Source organism: Marmota marmota, unplaced genomic scaffold (genome assembly GCF_001458135.2).
Source record: "Marmota marmota marmota unplaced genomic scaffold, marMar, whole genome shotgun sequence".
NCBI lineage: Eukaryota > Metazoa > Chordata > Mammalia > Rodentia > Sciuridae > Marmota > Marmota marmota.
In genome coordinates this window covers 18,907,247-18,919,832 of record NW_025999968.1, presented here as the reverse complement: position 1 = coordinate 18,919,832, position 12,586 = coordinate 18,907,247, and the positions used below count along the sequence as shown (strand labels likewise).

At 34.3% G+C, this 12,586-nt stretch overlaps 1 protein-coding gene across 4 annotated transcripts in view; it reads left to right on the top strand.

Moving 5' to 3' along the window:
- Tbc1d23 (TBC1 domain family member 23) overlaps positions 1-12,586 on the top strand; it is a 59,073-nt gene that overhangs the window by 13,472 nt on the left and 33,015 nt on the right. For all 4 annotated transcript variants that reach the window (XM_048803455.1, XM_048803456.1, XM_015478584.2 and 1 more), the window contains exons 2-4: positions 3,451-3,562; positions 6,798-6,903; positions 8,419-8,623. In XM_048803455.1, the coding sequence (XP_048659412.1) occupies positions 3,451-3,562; positions 6,798-6,903; positions 8,419-8,623 (423 nt within the window). The remainder of the gene's footprint in view (positions 1-3,450; positions 3,563-6,797; positions 6,904-8,418; positions 8,624-12,586) is intronic.

Below are 12,586 nucleotides of genomic sequence, written 5' to 3'. Positions count from 1 at the left end.
TTTGTTTCTCTGGGTAGTATCTTTCATGATTTTGTTTTTGTTTTGATGGATAAAAGTGAAACCTGAAGTGTATAAAATAGTATTTTTACTATTATTAAGTTTTAGCTTATATATGTCTGTGTATGCACACAAACACACACATACACAGATATATATGAAGAGCTAAAAAATAATTTGCAGAATATTAACAGTTTATCTTACAGTTGTGGAATTACAGTTGGTTTTTAATTTCATATTATATATTGAATTCTCTAGAATGATTATGATAAAAATGAGTTTTAAAAGTTGGCTATTGTTTAGTCATAACAAGAGTAATAGCATTCATGGTTTGAAGAATTATGATGTGGTCAAGTGCTGCACTCAGTGTTTTGTGTTCAGAAATTTATTTATTTAAGCATTAATTGATCCTATAAGATGGACAGTGTCTTGTTTTCATCTGTTGTTCAGGGAGAGTGTATACAAACAAGCAATTTATGTAAATTTTGAAATTATGGGAAAAAGAAATTTTTAGAATACTATTTTCTAAAAGAAGTTTTTAGAAAATGATTTAGAAAAAGGTTCCTAGTGGGAGATTTTCTGTAACTTTTTTAGTTTTTAATTTTAGGAATACAACATGTATAATTAGTTTTGTTTGGTTGGTTTTTTTGTTTTGTTTTGGGGATTGAACCCAGAGGTGCTTCACCACTGAGCTATATCCCCAGCTTCTTTTTGTTTTTATTTTGAGACAAGTCTCACTCAGGTGCTAGAGTTTGTATCTCTGCTTTATCTTTCTATGAATTATTTAACCTCATAATTTGAGCTCTTTACTACTTTTGCAAACACAATTCATAATGTTAAAGGTCTTAAAACTGAACCTTTACTTTGTTCAGAAGATAATATTATTTTTTAATTTTTTAGGTTTGTCAGAAGTGTTTTTTATTACTTTCAGTGTACCATTTTCTGGTCTCCACAGTTCTTGCTCATGGTTGTACTGTTGGAGACCAGTTTGTTTTCTTGGGGGACAACACCATAGACTCCAGTGAAAGCTGTATGAACAGAGAGGTACATTTTTGGATTTTAAAAGTAGCTTTCAGGATCAAGCATTTTGCCCCTAAATACTAGTTTTGTTGTTTGAAATAGTAAGAGATTTGCCAGAGTACTTAAAAAAGAAAATGAGCCCAGCAACAACTCAGGGAGAACCTGTTGCTAAATAAAATTCAAAATAGGACTGGGAATGTGCACAGTGATTAAGTGCCCCGAGTTCAATCCCCAGTAAACCCCCCTCTCCCCCACCAAAAGAAGGTTTTTGTCCTGAAAAATGGAAACATTCTAGTTCATTTATTTGGTAAAAGAATTTCATTTCATTAAGTAGTATTTTCAGTTCCTCATTTATTTACACATTTGACCATTTAAATAAATGGTATTTGTTCACCAAAGATGCCATTAAGTTTTTCTTTCACAGTTATACTGTCCTTCAGGTTTTTTATTTTTTCCAGTATCAAATATTGAACCCGGGGATACTTTACCACTGAGCTATAGTCTCAGTGCATCCCTCCAACCCCCACCACCCTGCCTTTTTTTCTATTTTGAGACAAGTTCTCACTAAGTTATTCAGGCATACTTTTGATCCTCTTTTCTCAACCTGCTGAGTCTCCTGGATTGCAGGCATATGCTACTACACCTGGCTTGTCTAAATAAGCTGTTTTGTACATTTGGGTTAACAAACCCCAGAATTTATAAACCAACCATAGGCCTGCACTTTGAACAGTAGACTTAAAAATCTCGTTCCCTCCCTTTTCCTTCCAATATTTTGGTGACCATAATTACCAAAATGTTTCTTATGTCATTACTAGTTACCTTGTTCATATGAACTTGTAATAACTTTGTTAAAGAACCTTTCACATTCCATCAGTGGTTTTCTGTCAATTATGATCCTAAGTCATAACATTTTCATTTAACTCCTTGAGAGAATAACACTTTATAAGTTTATACTCTTAAATTTATGTTCTTAGAATATAAACTAATATTCTTAGAATCTTATCAATAGGTGAGGTTTATATTATTGAGAGAATGAGCAATGGGAGTGATTTGTTTTATTGTTTTTTTTTAAACCACAAAAATGAGACAGAATCCTGATTTTCTGATCCCAGTGGTATGATCTGCCTTTTAGGCTGCTTCACAGAGTGATAGAAATCATCTGGATGAGTTTTGAAATTTTAAAAAATTTGTACAGATTTTTAACATAATGTATAATAAACAATGTAAACAATGACTGAAACCTCAGCTTTTGAAAATGCCTAGGGAATTAATTTCATTGGTTATTTTCTAGTTAAAAAATAATAATTCATACCTTTGTGAAAGCTTTTTAAATTATCTTAACCATGTAGAAGTGGAAATAAAATTGATTTCATAGTTTCTCCTTAAGTGTAGTAGACTGAACATAATCACTTGACGTTTGCTTCATAATTTACATGATAATACAGTTCTGTTGTTTTGCTTTAATGTATATCACTAAAGCCCATTTTGTTCCTCTGATATTTATTGAGTACTTATCATAGGTCAGGCACTGTTCAAGTAATGACATCAATATAGTTATGTACTAAATAGTCTCAGATTGCAGTGTTTTTAATTCTTGACAGATTTTGTTTTCTCCTTACCACTATTTAGCATAATGTTAAGAACATGAATTCAGGAACCTGATCATTAAAATCTAGATCTTGGCTCTACTACTAATTAGACATGTAACTATAACTATAATACATTAAACACTTGAAAGAATAGTGATTTTTTTTTTATATCATAGGATGATTACTTCATTTTTCTTATAAATGTATGTAAGCCTTCTTTGCCTCAAATTTTGCATTTGTAACTGAGGCCAATGATGTATCTCCTAACTCTTCATTATGAAGATTAAAAAAGGACACATAGGGCTGGTGTTGTAGCTCAGTGGTAGAGCACTTGCCTAGCATGTGTGAGGCACTGGGTTCAATTCTCGGCACCACATAAAAATAAATATATAAAATAAAGGTATTTTGTCCAACCACAACTAAAAATATATATATTAAAAAAGGGACACATATAAAATGTTTAGAGCCATCCCTGGCACATAGTGAAATCTTATCAAGCAGTAGTCATTACTACTACCATTATTTTTGGTAAGTAGTAGACATTACTGTGTTTCCACAGTGATGTGAGTCTGCTTGCACCATCTTCAATTTAAAATTTTCTTTAATCTAGTAACACAGATAACTAAACTTAGTAAAACAAAGTGGAAAATAAAAGCAGATTGACTATATAAAATCTGAAATTCATCTTCAAGAAAACAGAATGTGTGAATGCTGTGTATGCCTTGATATTATAGTTTGGCTGCTGAGAATATTGTTTTCTTTAATAGGCCATGTTTGTAAATGAATATTGAAAAAGAAAAATATGAATTAAAATTTATCTTAATAAATAGGACTTGTTTTTTAGGGAACGGGATCTTGAAGAAGCTCTGGAAGCAGGAGGCTGTGATCTTGAAACTTTGAGAAATATAATTCAGGGGAGACCACTGCCTGCTGAACTAAGGGCCAAAGTCTGGAAGGTAACTGGAAACTAAAATGTATAAAATGTAATTACTTTAAAAAAATATATATATATATATATATTTGCATTGCTGTTGATCAAACCCAGGACCTCATGGAAAATGTTCTAGCGCTGAGCTACGTCCCTAGCGCTTACAAATAATATTTTTAAAAAATTATTTTCAAGCCAGGCGTGGTGGCACATTCCTATAATCCCAGGCTGTGGCAGGAGGATTACAAGTTTGAGGTTAGCTTTGGTAACCTTGTGAGACCCTGACTAAAGAAATAGAAGAAGAGAAAAGGTACTGGAAATGTAGATCGGTTGTAGGGTATCCCTGGATGCAATCCCCAGTACTACCACACAATAGCAACAACAAAAATTATTTTCTTTTTCTGATTTTTAAAAATTAATTAATTAATTTTAATTAGGTATATATGACAGCAGAATGCATTTTAATTCATTGTACACAACAAAAAATATTTTCTTTTGAAAAAAATAAAGTCTCTGAAAAGGCTTTGTTTTATGAGCAGGCTGTAGTTAAAATGTGTTTCGATAATGTTTGCTTTTTTTTTTTTTAAATAATAGTATTTAGGTTTTAGAAGGTATTTTTTTAACCACTAGAAATGGTGTATATGAAGACATTAAATGGGGAGATACAACTGATGAATAACATAGGAAATATGACAGCATAAATGGAATGATCCAAACTGTGTTTTTTAAAAAAGGGAATATGCCTCTGGTTGTTGAGTTATAGATTTTTCTTTGCTTTTCAACTGATAATTTCTGAATTATTTCAATTTCTGAATTAATTATTTGTTATATGTTTGTGGAAATAGTCTCAATCAGCTTTTTTGCCACTGTTCCCAAAAGACCTGAAAAGAACAGTTCTAGAGGAGGAAAAGTTTGTCACTCACCTTTTTAGAGGTCTCAGTCCATAGACAGTCCATTCCATTGCTTTGTGCCTTTGGTAAGGAAGAACATCATGGTTGAGGGCTGTGGATGAGGAAGGCAGCTGGGAACTTGGCACCAAGAAGCAAAAGAGAGAGAGAGAGAGAGAGAGAGAGAGAGAGAGATTCCCCTTACCACAGACAAAATGTATACCCCAAAGGCATGCTCACAGTGACTCACCTATTCCAGCCACACCCTGACTGCCTGCAGTTATCACTCAGTTAACCTCTATCAGGGAATTAATGCATGGATTATGTCAAGACTTATAAACCAGTCCTTTCACCTCTAACTTTCTTGTGTTCTCTCATACATGAGCTTTGGGAGGACACCTAATATCTAAGCCATAACAATAAGAACTAAAGATAAAATATAAATCATCTTTTGGGCTGGGGCTATGGCTCAGCAGTAGTGCACTTGCCTGGCATGTGTGAGGCACTGGGTTCGATTCTCAGCACTGCAAATAAATAAATAAAATAAAGGTCTATCAAAAACTAAAAAAAAAACCTAAAAAACAAATCATCTTTTACCTACTTCTTACAGGTAAAACCCATAATATCTAAATTTATACCTTTGTCTTTTTTTCTCCTGTGACCATATATACTTAAACAGAAATGGAATTTTAACTTTACAAAGCATTTTTTTTGAATGTTTATTTTTTAATTTTTAGTTGTCAATAGACCTTTATTTGTTTATATGCGGTGCTGAGAATCGAACCCAGTGTCTCACACATGCTAGGCAAGCGCTTTACCACTGAGCCACAACTTCAGCTCCCTGAATGTTTTATTATAGAAATTTAGACACATTCAAAAGTATGGAGACTTGTATAATGAACCCCTATGTACCCATAACCCAACTTTCACTGTTACAAATATTTGACCTGTCTTGTTTGATTAGTACCTCCATTCTTTCCTCCCCATCCCATCCACTGGATCGTTTTTTTCTCATGTTTTTTAATTGTTGCAGTATTACTATACATATTCATACATGCATGTGATATAACAATATAATTTCATCAATACTGTTCCCCATAATTTCCCTTTTCTTGACACACCACCCTCCATGATCCCTTTTTCTCTACTAATCTCCCTTTGATTTTCATGAAAGATCCCCCAACTTTTTTTTTCCTTTTTACTCTCTACCTTTCACATATGAGAGAAAACGGGACCCTTGACTTTCTAAGTTTTGTTTAACATAATGCTCTCAGATTCCATCCATTTTCCTGCAAATGACATAATTTCCTCTTTATGACTGAATACTTCATTATGTATATATATATATATATATACCACATTTTTTGATCCATTCATTCGTTGAATGAATGATCTAGGCAGGTTCCATGATTTGGCTATTGTGAATTGTACTGCTATAATCATGGGTATGCAGGTATTACTATAGTATGGTGATTTTAATTCTTTAGGACAAATATTGAGGAGTGGTATAACTGGGTCATATGGTGGTTCCATTCCTGGTGGGTTGTTTTTTTTGTTTTTTTTTTGGTATTGGGGAGTGAACTCAGGGGCACGTTGCCACTGAGCCACATCCCCAGCCCTATTTTCTATTTTATTTAGAGACAGGGTCTCATTGAGTTGCTTAGCGCCTCGCCTTTGCTGAGGTTGGCTTTGAACTTGGGATCTTCCTGCCTCAGCCTCCTGAGCTGCTGGGATTACAGGTGTGCACCACTGCTCCTGGCCATTCCTGGTGTTTTGAGGAACTTCCTACTGAATTATTTTAAAACAAATCCTTATTAGCAACTAAATGCTTTTAATATGAAAGTCTGAACCCTGGGGTGCTTAACCACTGAGCCACATCCCCAGCCCTTTTTTATATTTTATTTAGAGACAGAGTCTTGCTAAGGTGCTCAGGGCCTGACTAAGTTGCTGAGGCTGACTTTGAACTTGTGTTCCTCCTGCATCAGTCTCCCAAGCTGCTGGGATTATAGGTTTGTGCTGTTATGTCCTGCTGTTCTGTATAATTTTTATTGTGTATTGCACAGGTGAACTTTTTCTTCGCCAGTATTACATTCTGGTTTTTACATTTTAAAAAAGTGACATAGATGATTGTTTAAAATTGTCATATATGTAAATATTTATTGTGTGTAACTCGTTCTATTTACTGACTGAACATGAAGTAGTAAAATCTAAAGCAGGAGGATTTAAAGTAATTGTTGGTTTGTTGTGATGTGACTGCGGGTTCAGAAACTTTATTTTTCAATCTTTGTTATTATTTCTAAATTCAGGACTTTTATGATTGGAGCATGTTTTCATAACATATGAAGCTAGTTGTTGCTTTTTAAAATCTTTTTCCAGATTGCTTTGAATGTCGCGGGAAAAGGTGATAGTTTGGCATCATGGGATGGTATTTTAGACCTTCCAGAACAGAACACTATTCATAAAGATTGCTTAGAGTTTATTGGTAAGTTTAAGATTATTTTCAATTAGCAAATTTTTTATCTTGTTATAATATGGGATATGTTATATGTTTAAAGGTCTTATGAATAGTTTTAGATTTTTTTTAATTCTTATGAAATATTATTTAATAATTTTAAGAAAAAGAGCCTACTTTTTGCTGTTTCTTTTACATCGTTTGTTCTATTTTTCATATACACTTATGTTGCAGTTTTGAACTTGGTTTTTGTATAATTAAAGATCTGTATGATTGTATACAGTCCAAAGGGACTATGTTCTAAAAGTTTATCTATAAATCATAGATCATGATCTGCTGTTCAAAACCTGTTATAAATCATGGGTGAATAAGTTTTCAATCCTGTTTAATTCACAATATAGATTGTTAATTTAGTTTATACTTCTCTTTTCTAATTCATCTAGAATCTTTCATTCCTCTTTCCATCATATTTTAGTTTACTTATTGGTTAAATAGGCTTCTGTGTTCTAACTATACAGAAATGTCATTGGTGGAATGGGCAAAAGGAAGGGAATTTGGATCTATGATATGAGGGCAGCACATGATGTATCATATGTTAATGAGATGACTTTGATTTTATTGATTCTGTTATAGATTTGTTCATATTTAGTTTGAAATAGTATTTGTGCTTATCCTGTGTGGGAGCTGTCAATAAAGGAATTTATAGACAGTTTTATATTTATACATGTTTAGAGTATAAACCTACAAAACAGGCAAAAAGAAAGGGAATTTGGTGGTGGATAATGAATCCCTTTCACTCCTCTTGCCAAAGTTATAGTGGCAGCTGCTGATTGTGGGTTAGACGACAATTGGTTGTCTCGAAGACACTTTTTTGCCTTCCAGCAACATGAGTTATTCATATTTTTGCCTATCACTTTGCTTCAGATTGGCCATTCTTTTTTTTTTTTGGTACTGGGGATTGAACCCACAGGCACTTAACCACTGAGCCACATCTGCAGCCCTTTTTAAAAAATACATTTTATTTAGGGATGGAGTCTTCCTGAGTTTCTTAGGGTCTCGCTCAGTTGCTGAGGCTGGCTTTGAACTTTCAATCCTCCTGCCTCAGCCTTCTGAGCTGCGAGGATTATAGGGGTGCACCACCATGCGTGGCTCATATTGGCTGTTCTTATAAATATAGGTCAAGTATTAGTAAGTACTGATGTCTAGTAAATTATATTCAGAAGTCTTCTTTTCCCTAGATAAGAAAACACAAAAGTGAAACTGATTGTTTCTCTTAGTTTTCTTTTCTTTGAACAACTATCTTGCTTTAAGTTTAAAAGAAGATTATAAGAGCTTTGCCTGTTTTTTTCCCTGCTTGGAGTTTCGATCCATGAACCAATGGTTATTAAGTAAGTATGAGGACTAGTACTCTCCTGTAATTTTACTTTGCCTTTGTCATGCTCTAAATTGCCTCACATGATACTGTGCATTTGTGAACAAATGGAATACTAGCCGCTGAGTCTCCAACAGGTCCTTGGTAACTTTACTTTGACACTTATTTTCTAGACCAGCTTTCAGTGCCAGAGGAAAAGGCAGCACAGTTACTTCTGGATATTGAATCTGTAATTACCTTTTATTGTAAATCACGGAATATAAAATATAGCACATCCCTTAGCTGGATACATCTACTGAAACCATTGGTGCATCTTCAACTGCCACGGAGCGATTTATACAACTGCTTTTATGCTATCATGAATAAGTACATCCCCAGGTAAAATATGATTTATGGTTTTAAAAGTCAGTAAAGATCTAGTTAGCTTTGAACTAAAGATGTTGGATTTACTTTGATAAATATTCAAGTAATTTTTAAGATTGAACTGTAATTGTTAATTTGACTTATTTTTGTCATTATAACCATTTTTGAAAGGATTCTTTATTTAAGAATTTACACTTCTAAGGTTTATATCTGTAGTCTAACTCTTTAAGTTTATTTGATGTTATGTTTATTTTAATTACTTCACTTCAGAAATAAAAATAACAGTGTGTCTAAGATAAAAACAGTATTTTTGGAATGTGCCTTATGAGGTGCTAGGATTACAGTTAGAATTACAGTCCTATATCCTGTGAATTATAGTCCTAGAAACAGACATTGAACAAGTAAATTGGAATGTGCCGAGTGCTGGGAAGTTGAAATAGAGAATGCTGTGGGAATATATAGTGGGGGTAACTTAACTCACTTTGGTGGTCAGGGCTGGTTTCCCTGGACTTGAGATATTGAGACCAAACAAATGTGTAGGTTGTTGTGGTGGGAGTCATGGTAGTGGGGCATTGAAGGAGTCAAAAAGAATAGTTCCCAGTAATGTGGATCAGATAGTCTGAATTATAGAGCAAAAAGAAACTTTATATGTACTCCAGACCAGTGCCTTGGCTACATGACCTTGGAAGCACATTAGAATAATGGTGATAATCATAAAAATTCTACTGCCTATTTGCATACCTAATTAATTAAATTAAAATTTCTTGGTGATTGGACTCAAACATCATTGTTTGTTTAGGCTTCCCAGTTAATTCTAGTGTGTTGCCAAGGTGGAGTGCTGTTCTGATCCTGGATAGGTAACTGACTACCATTATTTGTTATCTTCTGTGTGTTAGCACGCTATTCTAGGAGTGTCTTACATTTTTTTCCTGATTTAAACAGTGGCTGTTTAAGGTGAGTATCTGATTTACAATATAGAAACTGAAGCAAAGAGATAATTTCTTTTTCAGGATTATACTTCTGATATATGACAGAGTCAAGATTTGAATCCAAGTTTGAAAGAACACCCTTTTCTTCACTGGTGTGGTTTTCCACCTTGGTTGTGTATTAAAATCAACTGAAGAACTTTTTCTTATTTTGAATAACAACTTTATATCATTCACATACTATAAAATTCACCTTCTAATCTGTATAGTTTACTGTCTTTTAGTATAATCACAGAGTTCTGCAGCTATAACTGGTTAATTTTGGAACTTTTTCATCACCCAGAAACAAACCCCATTCCCATTTAGTAGTCAGCTCTCAATTCCCACATAATACCCCTAGTACTAGGCAGTCACTAACCTGTGTTTTGTTTCTGTGAATCTGCCTGTTGTGAGCATTTCATATAAATGCCACCACACAATATGTCTGCTTCCACTTATTATGTTTTCAAGATTCATCCATATTTTGTAGTATATATCACACTTCTAAGAAATTTCTTTATTTGTTCTAATTAGATATACATGACAGTAGAATGCATTTGACAAATCATACATAAATGGAGTATAACTTATTCTTCTGATTGTACATGATGTAGAGTTACACAGGTTGTTTAATCATACATACACATAGGGTAATGATGTCCAATTCAATCTACTATCATTCCCACCCTCCTATGCCTTCCCTCTTTTTTTTTTTTTTAAGAGAGAGAGAGAGAATTTAATATTACTTTTTAGTTTTCGGCGGACACAACATTTTTATTTGTATGTGGTGCTGAGGATCGAACCCCGCACCGCGCGCATGCCAGGCAAGCACGCTACCACTTGAGCCAAATCCCCAGCCCCCGCCTTCCCTCTTTATACCACTCTTTCATCTCTTTTTTTCTGCTTTGTCAAATAATATTTCATGTACACGTATAACACATTTACCATTCATCAATTGATGGACATTCGTGTTGTTTTTACTTTTTGTCTATTATTACTATGCTGCTATGAACATTTGTGTACAAGTTTTTCTGTGGCCATATTTATTTTTATTTCTTTGGGATATGTGCCTAGAAGTAGAATTGCTGGATTATATAACTAAGTGTTTTTGTTTTGTGGTGCTGAGGATTGAACTCAGTGCCTTGCACATGCTAGACAAGTGCTATATCACTGAGCTACATATCCAGTCCCTCATTGTGGTATTTTACTTGAATTTCCTTGATGGTCAATGATGTTGGGCCTTTTTTTTCATGTGTTCATTGGCAATTTCTTTATTTTCTTTGGAGAAATGTCTAACCAAAGAACAACTATGTAGAACAGAAACATGCCTATTCAGTCAAAGGTTCCTGTAGTTTCAAATCAAAGTGGATTAGGAAGAGCCTATGTATCGGTTATATTTTAAAAGCTCCTCTAGTGATTATGGTACGTACCAGGATGGAGAACCTCTGTGCAACCTTGAAGCTATACTACTTTATGTAAGGAAGACAGAACTAAAGATGCCAAAAGTCAAGGCCAAGATCATGGCAGAGCTAAAACTGGGATTCCTTTATAGGACTTACTCTGTCATACTAGGTCTCTCAACTGCATATATTTTAGTACTTCTCATGGACATCTTTTGGTGTAACTGAGCTAGAAATAATAAAGGACATGATGTCCCAGCTTTGTCTCTAGAGAGGTCATGTTAGTGTTGGTAGGAATAAGGTAAGAGGCTTTTACATTGAACTGTGTTAACACTGTCTTATCAGGTTCCACCGGTTTCTTTTTCTTTTTAAAGAGAGAGAGAATTTTAATATTTATTTTTTAGTTTTCGACGGACACAACATCTTTGTTTGTATGTGGTGCTGAGAATTGAACCCGGGCTGCACGCATGCCAGGCTAGCGCGCTACCGCTTGAGCCACATCCCCAGCCCCCTCCGGTTTCTTTTTCTATGAGTTCACTGTAACACAGCATTCCAGTCATTGTCAGCCTTAAGGTCCCTGGAAAGAACACTGAACCCCCAGGACTCTGCCAGAAGAACTCTATTGTAGCATATTCCTTTACTGTAGATTCAGATGTAAGATGGGTAGAAATCTATGAAGCATGGTGCCTTGTGGTAGAGAGTGCCTTGCAGTATATAGCCTTTAAGTGAATAGATGCTGTTAATAATGGCACACTCCCAGAGACCCACTTTTTCAGAAGATGAGATCATGAGCTCTGCAATTGTTGTGGTAGTTTATGCTCCTTTCTGTTTGTTATACCTTAGCAGTCTGTTGCTTTGTATTTATATGGTAAGGATAATGTTCATACTAAGGGAGGACATACCAATATGGATCCAGTTCTGTCTCTGGACAAATGAATTGCCAACCTAGAGCTTTCTCTGTAAAACCTATGTACTATCTGCAGTATCAAAAAGTTGTATGTTGAGGGCTGGGGTTGTGGCTCAGTGGAAGAGCGCTTGCCTAGCATGCATGAGGCACTGGGTTTAATCTTCAGCACCACATAAAAATAAAACAAAGATATTGTGTCCACCTAAAATTAAAAAATAAATATTAAAAAAAAGTTGTATGTTGAGAGTTATGCCAGAATCTGGTAGTAACCTCAGATCTTAGATTTGTACAAATTATTTTTTTATTCCCCCTTGTAGAATTTTTAATTTTTAAGATTATTTTATTTTCATAGTGTTGAGGATTGAACACAGTGCCTTGCACTCCAGGCAAGAACTCTGTCCCTTGAATTGTATTTTAAAATATTCTCTATTAATACTATAATGTTGAAACTGAATTAATTTAATTAATATTTTTACAAGAGGCCTTTTAACTGTGTTTTGTTTTCTTTACAGTTTGCTTTTTTAGAGACTGTTCCCCTGCAAAAATACCACATGTTGATATGTCATATATAGGAAAGGGGACAGAATGACGTAATAATTTAATACACAGTTTCTCTGTGTATAAGTCTTAAAGTCTTAGCTCTATCACTTCTTAGCCATGTGGTCTGTTACTTGACCTTTTTTTTTTTTTTTTTTTTTTTTTTTTA